At 68.7% G+C, this 14,617-nt stretch overlaps 1 protein-coding gene across 1 annotated transcript in view; it reads right to left on the bottom strand.

Annotated features, from left to right (window-relative positions):
* The window catches only part of MUC5B (mucin 5B, oligomeric mucus/gel-forming), a 38,880-nt gene extending 26,074 nt beyond the window's left edge, over window positions 1–12,806 (bottom strand). Inside the window, exons 1-25 of the mRNA XM_077115195.1 lie at window positions 12,539–12,806; window positions 12,138–12,399; window positions 11,747–11,861; window positions 11,447–11,537; window positions 11,071–11,177; window positions 10,011–10,212; window positions 9,686–9,811; window positions 9,134–9,251; window positions 8,919–9,057; window positions 8,581–8,688; window positions 8,350–8,419; window positions 7,963–8,100; window positions 7,686–7,850; window positions 7,256–7,350; window positions 6,644–6,770; window positions 6,187–6,442; window positions 5,413–5,468; window positions 5,126–5,226; window positions 4,762–4,913; window positions 4,415–4,553; window positions 3,781–3,894; window positions 2,562–2,741; window positions 1,954–2,193; window positions 614–770; window positions 16–144 (exon numbers count right to left, since the gene is read on the bottom strand). Of these exons, the coding sequence (XP_076971310.1) occupies window positions 16–144; window positions 614–770; window positions 1,954–2,193; window positions 2,562–2,741; window positions 3,781–3,894; window positions 4,415–4,553; window positions 4,762–4,913; window positions 5,126–5,226; window positions 5,413–5,468; window positions 6,187–6,442; window positions 6,644–6,770; window positions 7,256–7,350; window positions 7,686–7,850; window positions 7,963–8,100; window positions 8,350–8,419; window positions 8,581–8,688; window positions 8,919–9,057; window positions 9,134–9,251; window positions 9,686–9,811; window positions 10,011–10,212; window positions 11,071–11,177; window positions 11,447–11,537; window positions 11,747–11,861; window positions 12,138–12,399; window positions 12,539–12,806 (3,655 nt within the window). The remainder of the gene's footprint in view (window positions 1–15; window positions 145–613; window positions 771–1,953; window positions 2,194–2,561; window positions 2,742–3,780; window positions 3,895–4,414; window positions 4,554–4,761; window positions 4,914–5,125; window positions 5,227–5,412; window positions 5,469–6,186; window positions 6,443–6,643; window positions 6,771–7,255; window positions 7,351–7,685; window positions 7,851–7,962; window positions 8,101–8,349; window positions 8,420–8,580; window positions 8,689–8,918; window positions 9,058–9,133; window positions 9,252–9,685; window positions 9,812–10,010; window positions 10,213–11,070; window positions 11,178–11,446; window positions 11,538–11,746; window positions 11,862–12,137; window positions 12,400–12,538) is intronic.
* Window positions 12,807–14,617: the final 1,811 nt, after the last annotated feature.

Below are 14,617 nucleotides of genomic sequence, written 5' to 3'. Positions count from 1 at the left end.
CAGTTTGCCCTTCACCTTCCAGGCCGGGGAGGTCAACGAGGCAACGTCCACTTGGGTTCCGGCAGGTCCTCAGGCAGGGTGCCCCGCAGGGCTGGTAGTGCCACTCACACCCCCCGTGGGGGTTGTAGTAGTCGCAGAACAGGGCTGGGCACAGAAAGCAGAGGCTCAGAGTGTGGCTGCCAGTAGGACATCTCAGCCCCTCGACGCAGGTGGGCAGCTGGTACCGGGTGCCCTATCCCAGGGCCAGTCATGCATTTGTGTGCAGTGGGATACAGTGGGGTGGAGGGGGTAGAGTGGGGCGTGGGGGTCTCTGGACCCTGCCCCAGGCATTCCTGTCCGGGCAGAGCCAGATTCGTTTTGGAGTTTCTTGTATGCTTTTTGTTCACCTGCTTACCTTTGTGCACACGGATGTGCACACACTCATGTAAGTGTGCTTGTGTGTTAGATGTCCATGTGCAAATTTGTGTGCAGTCAGACTTCACGCCCAGGGGTGCAGCGGCGGGGAAAGCCCCAGGGCAAGCAGAGGCTGCAGCCCGGACCCTACTGCCCTGCCCTGGCCCCGCCCGCCCCCCGCCCGCGAACTTCAGCACCACGGACAGAGCCCCGCACTCACGGCAGACGTCGGGGGTCCGCCAGGACACGCACACGCCCACGTCGTGGCAGGCCTGGGCATAGGCGGCCACGGCCGTGCAGAAGCATTCGCAGTCGCCCCCGGAGTCGCAGGCACACGCGTCACTTACGCAGGCCTCGTAGTACTTTGTGGGCTCCACCTGTAAGCACAGGGTAGGGGGTCCCTTCAACGGTAGGAGGCAGCCTCTAGCCCAGGTCGGCAGGCAGCTGGAGCCATGAGAACCCTGCACCTGGGCAGGAGTACCTGCAGGCCCTTGCCAACCTGTGCTGCCCTCCACTCCAGCAGATCCCCCAGAGATTCCCGGCTCCCCCCCCTGGTTTTGGGGAGACCTAGTGTGGCCCCTCTGCACTGCCTTCTTGGCTCCAGCACCCCAGCATGTGCCCAGCTCAAGCCTTTCCGTGGCGGCTTCCCCGGGAGGCTGCGTCTTGCAGCCACATGCTGCTGCCCTGGTGTCCAAGCTCTGCCCAGAGAGGCCTTCTCTGGCCCCCAGCCCCTCGCCCACTGCCCAGGTGCCAGCTCACACAATCACTGCCTGAGTGCCAGCTCTGCAAGGGGGGCTGTGTCTCCACTCTCTACACCGCGGGCAGGCCGCTGCCCCAGGGAACCCCCAGACCTGCGCTGAAAGAACGCGCTAGGGGCTTTGAGGTGCCAGAGCCTCGCAGAGTCCTGGAGCCCAGGCCGGCTGGCCCTGAGGAGCGTCCTGCTCACCCTGTCCCGACAGGGGGAAGCTGCTCCGGGGGAGCAGGTACGTGAGCTGCCCACCATGCACTGCTGTGTCTGGGCCAAGGTTCCTGCCCGTGCCCCCGGGGCAGCTCACGTAGCTCCGAAGCAGGAACTGGCCTAGCTGTGCTAGTAAAGGACTTTGCGAGCCGGTTAACAGCATAACCAGAGGGGGTGTCAGTTACCTGCTTGAAGGGGCAAGCTGTCAAGAGTAACTTAGGGGCTCGCCTCACAAGCGAGGGTGAGCTAGCAGCAAGCTGTTCCTTTTGTAAGCTGCCTCCTATCACCACCGAGAGTTCTGAGCTACCTCGGTGTCTGTAAGCGGGCACTCAAGTCCTCCATAGACAAAAGAGAACTCTTTTTAGAGTTTTTGCCTCAGGCTGGTCTGAGTCCTGCTGAGCTGAAAGCGCCCTCCCATCGTGGTCGTGGCCCGAGGACCATGGGGACAAGGACTGCCCGGGGCTCAGGGCAGAGGCTCCTCCTGGGGTGTGCTGGACGACTGGCCTACGAGCAGGACGGCGTCCTCCTGTCCCGGGTGCCAGTGCTAGGGCCAGGGGTCAGGGTCAAGGCTATGCTCACAGCTGCCCCGCCCGGAGTCCCACCTGGGCATGGCAGGCGGCGAAGGTCGCGCTGTGGATGAGGCTGCACTGCTTCTGGGCCCAGGACCTGCGGTACGGGTTGGCGGTGCAGGGGTCCCTGGGGGCGAGCGCGTCGGGGCAGGTCGGGGAGAACTTCCAGCTGTTGCCAAACTCCAGCGCGTCCCCCACCACGGACTGGCTGCGCGTGGTGAAGTCGTTGGCCGCGTTGTCATCGAAGTTCCCGCACAGCCCACACACTTTGCCCTGTGGACATGGAGGCCGATGAAGGCGGGAGCAGGTTTCCCCAGTCAGCGCAGACGCGCAGGCACCAGGCACGCGATGTCGGGGCCTGCCCCCGGCCAGCAGACGTGGCACTGCCACGCAGGGGGGCAGAGCTCACAGGGCAGCGTCCCAGTGGGGACCACCCCCTGGGGCTCCGGCTGGCTGGTTTGGTCTCCACTGTGCCCTGAATGGAACCCCGACTTCACGTGTGGCCTCCCCCACCCTGGGGTCTCCAGGTGGGGCCGGCTGTGGTCTGGGCAGGGCCAGGGGCAGCTTACTGGCCACCGGCAGGCGTGGGAGTTGAGGCCCCATCCCCACCCGCGAGGGTGCCCCACACCACCGGGCAGTACCTTGTACTGCTGGCCCAGCTTGATGAGCAGGCTGGTCCTGCGGTCCCACAGGAGGAGAAGCCCGCCTCGAGTCTCGATGGCCAGGTAGATGCCCAGGTAGCGAATCCTGTAGGGCAGGTCTCCACCGGGCCCCCTGGCCACCACCTTGATGTGCCCGTCACTGAGGATCAGCTCGTACTCCTGGCAAGGGGGGAGAGGGGAGGGGGCAGCTGCAGGGTGACCCCATGGCCCCTGGAGAGCCAAGGGGGCCCCCACCCAGGAGAGGGTCTCCACGGGGGGCGAGGGTCTCTCAGCCTGGGCTGGCTCCTGACACGCTCAGCAAGAGGTTCGGCAGCGGCTGCTGAGAGCCAAGTAGGCCTAGGCTGTGCACACCGCACGGTCCCCCGGCCCGGCACTGACCGGCTCCTGGGGGGTGGTCTCGGAGCCCTCTGGGCGTCCTGCCTGTGAGGCTGCTTGTCTGCCTGGGGACTCGGGCCCCCCAGTCCCAACAGTCGGATCCATGTGGGCCGGGCTCACGCTAGATCTGCTTGTGCTCGGGAGAGGCTGGACACAGGTCAGCCTTGAGGGTCAGCTGTGCCTCCGGGCCGGGCCCCAGTAAGACCCTGGACATTGCAGCTCGGGAGCCTCCCTGGCTGGCAGGGTCGCTGCTGCTGCATGTCGCTGCTGGGCTGAGCTGTCCACAGGCTCCCTGGGGGAGGACAGCTGGACGCAGCGCCCGGGATCCTGGGCCCTGCCCTGTATGCTTTGTCCCTTCGCTAAGTTTAACCTGTGTCCTTTCACCCTATTAAACGGTAACCCTGAGCATAACAGCTTTTCTGAGTCCTGGGGTTCCTTCTAGCCAACCACGGAGCCCCGACCCAGAAGCTGAGGAGAAAGTCGGGTGGACCTGGGGCTGTGGAGGAGGCCGCAGCGGAGGAGGGCTTGAACTGCTGGGCTCCTCCCCCGTTTCCCCTGAGCACTGCCCTCCACCCTATGCCCACCCTGCCCCCACTCCGCCCCCTCCAGCCCCTGCAGTGGGCACATCTCTGCCAGCCCCCCACTCCCTGCTCCGTGAACCTGACCCCCTTTGCTGGGTGGGAATGGAGGACCCCGTGACCCCCAAGGGGAGTTGTTGAAGACAGCGTCACACACCGTCCCTGCAGGCCCAGGAGCTGGGCGTCCCAGCAGGGTGGGGGCCTTGGCTGCAGAGCAGGGGGTGTCCCTGGCTGCCCCCTCTCACCCATAGGAAGACTTTGATGGCCTTGGAGCAGGTGACGCCAGTGGTCCCACAGGGGACGTTCTCGGTGACGATCCGGAAGGTGCCATTTGTGCTGGCACTGGCCCCGCAGTAGTCCTGGGGCAGGAAGCAGTGCTGAGGTGGGGGCCGGGGGGGGCGCCCAGGACTGGCCACAAGAGGGGGTGGGGACCTGGGGACAGCTATAGGAGGGGGCAGGGCCTGGTGGGGCCCCGGGGGTGGCCGCAGGAGGGGGTGGGGGCCGGGGGTGGCCGCAGGAGGGGGTGGGGGCCAGGGGTGGCTGCAGGAGGGGGTGGGGGCCTTGGGGTGGAGGCCCAGGGGTGGCCACAGAGGGGCTGGGGGCTGGGGGTGGGGGCCCAGGGGGGCCGCAGGAGGGGGTGGGGGCCTGAGGGTGGGGGCCCGGGGGTGGCCATAAGAGGGGGCGGAGGCCTGAGGACAGGGGCCCCGGGGTGGCCAAAGGAGGGAGTGGGGGCCCAGGGGTGGCCGCAGGAGGGGGTGGGGGCTGGGAGGGGCCCAGGACTGGCCGCAAGAGGGGGTGGGAGCCTGAGGACAGCTGCAGGAGGGGGCAGGGCCTGGGGGGGCCCAGGGTTGGCCGCAGGAGGGGGTGGGGGCAGCCTACCTGCGCCAAGGTGTATTCACAGCTGCCCTCGAAGCTGTAGCGCTGGCTATCGAAGGTGATGAAGTGCCCGTCCCCATAGGCCACGCACGTGCCCATGCAGGGCTTGTGGCTGCACTCCCAGCGGCGGTTCCTGCACGTGCTACAATGGGGGGGGCGGCTGCTCACCCACGGCCAGTCCCCCCAGGCCTGGCCATCCATGTGTCACCACCTCTCAGAGACGCTGCCCCTCCCCCGCCAGTGGGCCGGTGCCCGCAGCTCGGTGCCCGCCTCGTGTCTGCGGCCGGGCCCCGGTCTCACAGCGTCCTCCCTGCAGGCACCCACCCTCCCGGCCCCGCACGCCAACCCACCAGGTGTTGCAGTCCACCTGGATGGTCTCCCCGGGCCTGTAGGTGACCTCGTTGTGCACGCAGGGACAGTCCTCCTGGGCGATGCAGCCCCCGTGGCCATCAGCCACCAGCCCCGGGGGGCACACGCAGCCAGAGACACAGTGAGTGCTGTACTGGGGGGCAGGTGGGCGCCGGTCAGGACACTGAGCAGGGTGGGGGGCTGGCGAGCCCTGGGGCTGCACCTGGCTTAGGGATGGGGCCGGCCCCCTCAAGGGCCACAGATGTGCCAGCACCGGGGACAGGCACCCGGGCTCCCCTCTCCCTGCCTAGCCCCCACAACGGGGGAGGTGCATGGCGGTGCCCTCGGAAGGCCCCAGAAACTCACGCAGTCCACGTCCAGCGTATGGCAGCTCCGTAGGCACTCAGCCCCGGGCGTGTCCGCCGACTGGTTCCTGCAGTCCAGGTACTCCATGGGGGGGGTGCAGCCTGCGGGGGGAGGGCATGCTGGCAGGGGATGGAGACAGGGCCCAGGCCCCCAGCCCTCAGCGGCCCCTCCCGCCCGGCCAGGGACCCGCAGGCCCGTGGGCGCCTCTCCACGTGTCGTGGGGCACCACTGTGGGGGAAGCAGGTCTGGGGGCCACCACCAGGGCTCGGGCGGGGGGGGCGGTTTACCCGGCTCCGGCTGCTCCACGGCTCCCAGGCAGCTCAGCTTCCCTCTCACACACGAGCTAGGAAAGATAGGTGGCCTCGGTCTGGACCTGCCCCTCTGCCCCCTGGGTCCCCACCCTGGCTGTGCTGATGGTGACGCCTGCAGGGGCTGGGAAGGCCCGAGCCTGGGCTCACCCACGGGCACCCCTCGCAGCCCGCCTGTCCACAAAAGACGAGGACACCTGGGCGATTTTGTTGCTGGGGCCCCTCGCCCTGGATGCAGGCTGGCCTTTTAGGGTCACTGGGCAGGAAGACCCTGCGGCGCTGTCCCTCCGCAAACATCTGACCCCTGGTCTTGACCCCAGAGGACTGTGGGCAATAGATAGCCAGTGATGTCCCCTGTTCCCACCTCACCATCGAGGGGGGTCACCAAAGGTCCACAGGCAGCCCACAAAATTCGCTTGGGTTCGGGGGAGGAGGGAGCCAAGAGTTCCCCGTGGGACGCCCGCTGCTCTCTGCAGGTGCCAGCTCCCCCCAGCTCCCTGCAGGACGCCCACCCCCCTCCTGAGCTCCCTGCAGGTGCCCGTTCCCCCCAGCTTCCTGCAGGACGCCCACCCCCATCCTGAGCTCCCTGCAGGTGCCCACCCCCCTCCTGAGCTCCCTGCAGGTGCCCGCTCCCCCCAGCTTCCTGCAGGACGCCCACCCCCCTCCTGAGCTCCCTGCAGGTGCCCGCTCCCCCCAGTTCCCTGCAGGACACCCCTCCCCCCTCCCCCCCAGCTCCTGCCAGCGGCCCCTCACCACACCACGCCGTTGTCGTGTACAGCCTCCCCAGGGGCCACGGCAGAGCCGTGGAGGTAGCAGGGACACTCCTCGGCGGGCACACAGGTGCCGGCTTCGTCCAGGAAGGTGCCCACGGGGCAGGTGCAGCCGTCCACAGGCACAAAGGAGATGCCACAGGTGACGTCGCCCTCGCTCAGGGCGCGGCAGGTGGGTGGACAGGTGTCCACCATGTACGAGTAGCTCTGTGACTTGGGGCAGTTGTTCATGTACTTGACTGGGGGAGAGGTGGGCACAGAGAAATCAGTAATGGGGGGGTCCTCAGCCCCGACGGTACTGCTTCCCAACCGTTATTTAAGCTTTCAGAACCTCAGTTTCCCCATCTGCGTCAGGCCAGGTGGAGGAAACACAAGCTATCGACAGAGGGGGGTAAGGCGTGGTCCCCCGGCCCGGGCCCCGCCCACCGGCGCGCACTCACCGCAGACGCCGTCCCTCCAGCCGCGCAGCAGGACGCCCCTGGCGGCACAGGCGCGCACGTAGGCAGACAGCGCGGCGCACAGACAGTCCTCGCTCCGCTCGCAGTTGCACGTGTCGAACAGGCAGTTCTGGGCGAGCGGGGTCGTCAGGGACCCCAGCCCCGGCCCAGCGGCCCTCCCTCCCCTCCCCTGACAGCGTCATCTGGCCTGGCCCAGGGCCGGCACCCCTGCCCGGAGGCACTCCTAAGACCCGGGGGCTGGCAGGGGCCGTGGTGCAGCGGGAGGGACTCAGCTGGCTATTTTCGATTGTGTCGCTTCTGGGGAACGTGGATGGTGGGTGGGGGGCTAGTGGAGGCAGGAGTCTTGTCGGAGTGGAGGGGGCACGTGGGTGGAGCAGGGGGGGTGGGTGCCCAGGAGGGGTGGCCAGCTTGGGTTTGGACAGGTGGACTTCACCGGTAGACGTGGCCCTGGGGGCTTTGTCTGAAACACCCACTCAGAGCGAAGTGGTGGTGGGTGGGTGGTCCTTGGGGGGCCTGGGGGAGGGAGATTGTGGACATCCCTTCCTGGACCATGCTGGCCCTGCCCCCTGGTGTTGGGGACCCACAGCTGCTCACCGCGTGGAAGGGCGCAGGGTTGACGATGGAATGGCAGGGCGAGAAGGCTCCCTCAGAGTCCGTCAGCCGCGAGCACCAGTGCTGGGCGTAGTTCTCTGGGTGGGGATTGGGGGCAAATGGGGTGCTGCCCATGGCCCCCGGTGCAGCTTGGGGACCAGCAGCCTTCTATAGTCTTGTTGCCCCTGCCCTCTGCCATGGAAGCCCCCGTCATACCCCCGAGCCTGCAGCCAATGACAGGGTCAGGCGGGCAAACACTTTCTGAAGGGGGGCCCTCAGTCCCTGCCCCACCCACCTGCTCACCCAGGGTCCTCCAGGGCCCCCCACCCTGGAGCCCAGGAGACAGGTAGGGCAGCCGGCTGGGCCCGAGAGGCGGCTCCCAGAACTGGCCCGGGGTGAGCTGAGTGGCGCCAAGAGGCGGGGCGGGCTGTACCGTTGTCCACGCTGAGGGAGCAGGGGTCCTCGAAGCTGCTCTTGGCATTGGGGCAGGCGGCCTGGGTCTTCCAGGTGTTGGCGAAGGCGGCGGCCGTGCCCTCCACCAGCCCGCTGAGGGCCGCGAAGTCGTCGGCCTGGTTCTGGTTGAAGTTCCCGCAGAGGCCTGGGCGGGTGGGGGGGGGCGGACGTCAGGGGGCTTGGTGGGGGGCGGCTGCTCCAGGCCGGCCCGAGTACCCCCCAGCTGCCCCCCACGCCGGCCCCGGGCGAGGGCTCACCGCACACGTGGCCATGGTAGGAGGGGCCCAGCCGCACCCACACCTGCATCAGCGGCACCAGCTGCACCTGCACCTGCAGGCCGACGGCCGAGTGCAGCAGGACGAAGAAGGACGACGGCTGCAGGACAGTGACGTTGGCTGGGGGGTGGGGAGAGGGGAGGCGATCAGAGGCTGCCGGAGGCCAGCCGTGACCCGTGCTGCCGGGGGGGGCCCCGTGGGGGGCCCGGGCCCCAGGCAGGGGTGCGCGCCATCCGGGTGGGCTGCCCCTGCGTGCTGGACACCAAGTCTCCTCTTCACGGGCGAGAGACTGGACACCCGGGGGCTGCACAAGGAACCGGCCGGGTCTCGGCTGGGCACTGCGTGGCGCCCGGCCTCGGTGCCTCATACCTGCCGACACGGGCAGCTGGGTGTAGATGGAGTTCATGAACACCTGCCCGCCGGCCTGGATGCGGATGGCCTGGCGAGAGGAGGGACGGCCGTTCAGGACCACAAAGGGGGCTAGCAGTGTGCCCAGGCCGCCGGGGCCCGGGGCTAGGGAGGGAGGCTGGTGCCACCCCTCCCCGCCTCCCCCCCCCCCCGCCTCGGCTGCCCCTCCCGCCCCGCCGGGCCGGCCCTCACCGTGTCCCCGAGGCTGAGTGTCACTGATTTGAGGCAGTTCTCGCTGTCCGTCAGGCCGCACTTCCGCAGCTCCGCGAGCACCGCGAAGCCTCCGCCGTCGGTGCATTTCTGGCGGGGAAGCCCACCAACACATGGGGTGCTGGCCCCAGAGGAGGCTGTGTGGGGGCCCCGGCGCCCAGGCTGGGAGCAGACGGCCACACACTGCCTGGGGAGGGGCCCCGCACAGCCTCCTGCAGGCACCTGGTCCCAGGGCCACACAGGACTCTTCCCTGGTACAGACAGCGGGCCAGGCCGGCTGCTGATGATCCCCCCACGCCCCCTGCCGCCCCCGGCCACACCTTGGTCAGCACATAGCTGCAGTCCCCGTGCACGTCGTAGAGCCTCTGGTCATAGGTGGACACGTGGGACCCGCCGGTGAGGGAGCACGTGCCCGGGCACGGGAGGTCCTGGCACCGCCACAGGCCTCCGGAGCAGGTGCTGGGGGAGGGGCCGTGATTGGTGGGTGGGCGGAGGGTCCGTGCACCCCAAGGAAGAGGCCGGTGGGGGCTCCTACCAGGAGCTGCAGCTGGTGGCAAAGGAGGCTCCTGGTGCGTAGGTGCGGCCGCCGTGGGTGCAGGGGCAGTGCTCCCTGAGCACGCAGCCCGCGTGTGTGAGGTCGTCCAGCACCGTGCCTGGGGTGGGCGGCGGGCGCGGGGGGTGAGCACGGGGTCAGTGAACTGGTGGGAGGGGTAGTGGGGGGGAATCCTGCGTGCACTTCATGGGGTTCCAGGTGAAACCAGCCCCTGTGGTCCTAGGCAGTGACCCAGTGGGACCGGAGGAAAATGGAGGGGATGGAGGGGGATCACGGAGCCCTGACTGCCAAGCAGCGAGGGCAGAGCTCGGTTTGTCCATCTGTGACCCCCTGCCGCCCCCTCCCCCACCCCATGAACCACACCTGCTGGGACAAGCAGGGCGCTCCTCTGGCCTTACACCCCACCTGCCCCAGAGGTGCTGGGCCGGGGCCCTGGGCCCATTGCCTCCCCGACCCGCTGGGGTCAGGCTGCCCTCCCGGGGTCTGCGTGGGAACCACAGTGACCTTAGGCCGCCATGTGGATGGGAGACCTGCCTGGGGGGCAGAAGCAGCCGGCAACGCAGTGCTCCTCGCAGAGCTGGGAGCGCTCGGGGTTGGAGCAGGTGTCCGTGCAGGGCGAGCCGCACTCCTGGTGTTGCATGCTGGGGGGGCACGTCTGGGCTGCGGGGGAGGGGCAGTGCTGTCGCGGGAAGCGCTTGCCTGGGCTGGGCCGCCTCCCCCCTCCCTTCCCCTTTCCCGTGCTGGGCCACGCCCCTTCCTCCTCCACCCTCTGACTCGCAGCCCCTGCTGAGTCTCCCTGCCCAGATGCCACTGTCCTGCCCAGGAGACTCCCGGGGCCCCGGGGCTCTCGGGCACTCACGGCAGTGGTCGGGGCCCCTCCAGTTCTGCGGCTGCCCCCCAGCATGGGCACACTGGCGGGAGTACTCGGCAAATGTGGCGCACGGGCAGGTGGGGCAGCGGCAAAGGTCCTGGGTGCAGGCGGCCACGTAGACGTCGGTGTCCACCAGCACGTTGCACTGGGCGAAGGCTGGGCCAAGCAGAGTGTGGCGGCAGATGTCCTCCTGGGGAGCACAACAAGGCTGGGCACCCTGAGCTGCTCGCTCGCGGTCCGCTCTGTCCACTCGAGAGATTGCCATGGCACGCAGGCCGGGAAACGTGCCACTCAGCCTTTACCCGGAACAGTGAGCCCCCTTTCTCCCCTGAGGCTCCCTCCATCCGCTGCTGCCTCCCCCCACCCCCCCCATCCTCCCTCTTCCCTCTCCCCTCCTTTCCCCCTTCTTCCTTGTTCCATGCAACTACCAACAGGCCGTGTGGGCGCGGGGCTCAGTACAGCTCTGGGCAGCGAGCCTCACCCCGCTCCGAGGACACACCTGCACGGTGTCAGCGGTCTGTGGTGTGAGCCCTGGGTGCGGGTGGACCTTGCCCCCGGAAGGTGCTCAGAGCCTCAGGGGTGGGGGGCACGTGGAGGCGCTGGCCCACCCCCAGGAGGCCAGTTGGCGCCCATCCCCCTGCCCCCCTCCCAGACCGGCATGGTGAGGGGCTTTGCTGATGTTTCTGCACCCATCGTGACCTAAGGGGCAGGGTTTGGCTGTTTTGGGGGGCCCTGGAGTCTCCTGGCCACCCTCAACCAGTGGGAGCTCCTGCCCTGAGCTCCCTAAGGTGCCCCCTCCAGGCAGCCTGGTGCACGTGGCATGCACACACACGCAGCCAGGGCACGTGGGGCCTGGGGCACACGCAGGCATGGGCGTCACCCACACACTTAGAGCAGATCAGGCACGGGGGGAGGGGGGCCCACACAGACGCCACCTCGCTCCTGCCCTACCCTTGTCCTGCCCTCTCGGCCCCTGTTCCAGGGGTGGAAACTGTGTCCCTCTGCCTCAGCCCAGCCCTCCCCCACCCTACGACCCCCCTGAGCTCACCTCATCTGTGCAGTTGCTGGCCGGGGAGGGCAGCGGGTCCTGGCACTGCTCCGTAGGCCCATCGAGCTTCTGCAGGTTCCCGAACTGTAGCGGGGTCAGCCTGACGTCTGTGGAGGGAGGCGCTCAGGAGGCTACGTGAGGACTCTGGGGAGCTTGATGTGCATTGAGGGCACTCCTGCTCACTGCAGCTGACTGCTAGGGGATCTGCTACCCATGCCCAGCACCCCAAAACTCCTGCTGGGGTGTCCCTTCTCCCCCTGCATTGTGTTGCCCTCTGCAGCAAACACTCCCTCCCCAGCTGGCCTGTGGTCCCAGGGACCCTGCCCTCTGGCCTCAGGAACTGGCCGGCCCCTGCCCTGTCCCCAGCAGGCCTCACTGTTGACGTAGAGCTCGTTGGCGGCCGGAAGGCCGTTGAAGTCCCCGCACAGGCCACATGTCTGATTGGCGTACTTGGGGTCCAGCTCCAGCTGGGGTGGGGGGGTATGGAGAGGCAGCTCCAGCTTCTGCCCGCCTGGCTCCACCACCCCAGCACCCCTGGGACCCAGAGGCGGCTTGCCCAGGGCATCCTAGGGCTTGGTCCCCACTTTCCCTGCCGGCCCTGGGGTCAGTGTTTTGGAAGGGGTAGGGAGGTCTGGGGTGTGGGGTGTTGGGGCGTCGGGGGGCGGGGCGGCCTCACCAGGGCACTGTCCTCCTCGTTCCAGGTGAAGGTCAGGACTAGCCGGATGCTGGCCTTGACATAGGAGCTGCTCCGCTCCACCAGGAGCCCCGCGCGGCTGTAGGGCAGCTCCTCCCTGCGCAGAGTGGTGGGACGGGGCCCCGGACGTCAGCTAGACTCCACGACCAGCCCTGGCGCTGACCGGCCAGCAGACCATGGAACCCCAGAGTGGGCGACCGGACAGTTGGGGGCCTACGCCAAGAGGGGCCCCAGGGGCTTCTGTGCCTGCCCGCACGGCCGCGCCCCGCCCCGGGTCCCTCACTGCCCCGCCCCGCCCCCCGCATGGCCCGGCCCGCCCCGGATCCCGCACGTTTCCGTCCCGCCCCGGGTCCCGCACGGCCCCGCCCCTCACCGCTGCCCGTTGACCAGCACCGCGCCGCGGGAAAGCTCCAGCACCAGCCCGGCGGCTTTGAGCAGCACGCGGCGGATGGTGGGCTCGGACCCGGCCAGGCCGCGGCGGATCTGCACGTTGAAGTCCTCGTAGGCGGCGCGGCAGTGCGCGGAGAAGACGTAGTTGCAGACGCCGGGGAAGCGGAACACGGCGCCGTCGAAGGTCTTGTAGTGGAAGTCGCCCCACGTGCTGCAGACCCGGCCGTTGTGCGCGGGGTTCAGGGCTGCGGGGGACACGCGCCGTGGGGTCCCGCCGCCCCTCCCCCACCCCGCCCGCCGCGCCCCGGCCTCCGGAATGGACCCCGGCCAGGGCCGCCCGGCCTTGTGACTGCCCGCCCCCGCGGCCGTGGCCCCTCCACTTACGGCTCACGCTGGGGTACATGGTGATGGGCGGGACGAAGGTCACACGGCGGCCGGGTGCCGGTATCCGTGGGGCTGCGGGGGGAGGGGGTGGCGGGTCACCCTGGAAGCTGCTGGTCAGGCAGCAGGGGCTGCTGGTGGCCCGACTGCGGAGGCACCGGAACCCAGCAGCCGACTGTGGGAGCTGGGCAGTCCTGCCCCTCCTCTGCTCCTGCCATCTCTCTTCCCCACTGTCTGGCCCTACTGGGCCTCCTCCGTCCCCTGCTTGCATTTGTCCTGGCGAGTGTGTGCACAAGGGACCTCCCTGGGCCTGCCGCGTGTCCTCCCTGCCCCTCCAGTGTCAGCGCCGAGCCCGGCTGTGGGCCACAGCAGGTCTCTCATGACAGGCAGCTCTGGAAAGGGCCACTTACCGCCCCCACCCCAGACCCCACCCCTCCTGCCTCGTCCCCCAGCTTGCTGGTCGCCCCCTCTCTCTGCCTGGTGGAGAGCCCCCCCACTGGGCCCTGGCCACCTACCGCCCTTCACCCTTAGGCTGTCCACAGTGGCCACTCTGCTCTCCCAGCTCGGCTCCACTCTGCTTTGGGTCTCTGTGGGGACAGGGGTGGAAGCAGGTGAGCGGTCACTGAGCGCCCCTGCCCAGAGCACCTCCCCATCACTGGGGGCAACAGAGCAAGGCTTCTGCCAGCCCCCAAAGCTCCAGGGTGGCCGAGAGCACCGAGCGGTGGCCGAGCCCCGCTGCCCTTGTGCCCCATTTGGGCTGTGCAGCCTCGCACCAACCCTGCCCTTCTCTTCTGCAGATGGGAGTCACCACGGCCAGCTGGGGGCAGGCGATCGGGGGCCAGTGTGGTCCGAGAACCTGCTGCCCCTTCCCCCCATCCCGCCCTGTCCTGCGTGCTGGAGAAGAACAAAGCGGCTCTGTCGGGGCGAAGGTGGCAGGGGGTTGGGGGTGGCGCTTCCAGCCACGACCTGACTGAGCCCAGGACCAGCGCCGCGGGCGTTTCAGGCCTTGCACGAACCCCCAGGTGGCCTCCCCATGGCCTGGGACCCTCCTACTACCTCCCGCTGCTTTGGTGGCCGGGGGGACGGCACAGAAGCCCCCGGGGGCCTCCCTGCTGGGCTCAGCGGGCACACTACCCAAGAAGTGCCCCCGAGCATCTGCCCCAGTCTCATGCCGGACGCCCAGTGAGAGGCCGTGGCGGGGGGCCTGAGCCCGGTGTCCCCAGGGCCTGCGGTCGGTTCACACCCGCACCCCGGGGTGTGGCTGCTGCTTGACCTTCTCCTGTGACCTCTGACATCTGGGAGCCCTGTCGTGGCCCCTTCTGCAGGGAGGACACAGGGAGTGGAGGGGTTGTGGCCTCCCGTGAGCTGGTCCTCTACCCCTTGGCTGAGAGAAGCCCCCCGCCCACCCACACACCTCACCCCGTGTGTGCAGTGACCCTTCTTCCGATGTCCGGCAATGACAGAAGACCCTCCCTTCCCAGGGTCCCCCCCGGACAGTGCACCCATCCCCCTGGGACCCAAGCCCACCTGCCCGCCAGGGCTGTCCAACCTGCCCTGAGAAGGACGTGGACTGGGCAGGGAGGGCATGGTGGTCTGTGGCTAGCCCTGCCTGGAAAGTTCCTGGGCCACACAGCCGGGGGAGGGATGCCGTGGCCATCAGCTGGACCTCCGCTGGGGGCGCTGCTGGAAGCACCCCACCTCCTCCCAGCCTGCTCATCCCCAAGAAGGTGATTGGGACCCTGTGCAGCCGAGGGCCCAAGCAGGGCATCCCTGAGGTGTGGGCTGGGCTCCCGCCATCCCAAGACACGGTTAAAGCGGCCTGCACAGCAGCCCGGGGGGGCCTGGGTGGGGAGGGGTTGGCTCTCCATCGGCTGGAAATGGCACCCACCTCCCTGGAGCAGCTCTGCTGCCCCTCACCCTGGTGCCCGTGTCCATATCAGTGCCATCTGCGGACGGAAGCCCGGGACCACGGGGTGACCGGGCACCTGGGGCTGCTTGGGGGGCGCAGGAAGGGGTCTGCAAAGATGGAGCGCAGAGGGGCTGGGAAGGGGCATCTCCTTACCTGCCTGCTCCGCAAGCAGC

Source organism: Tamandua tetradactyla, chromosome 9 (genome assembly GCF_023851605.1).
Source record: "Tamandua tetradactyla isolate mTamTet1 chromosome 9, mTamTet1.pri, whole genome shotgun sequence".
Classification (NCBI taxonomy): Eukaryota; Metazoa; Chordata; class Mammalia; order Pilosa; family Myrmecophagidae; genus Tamandua; species Tamandua tetradactyla.
Note: the sequence above shows the minus strand (reverse complement) of the source record. Positions and strands in the feature narration are given on the sequence as shown.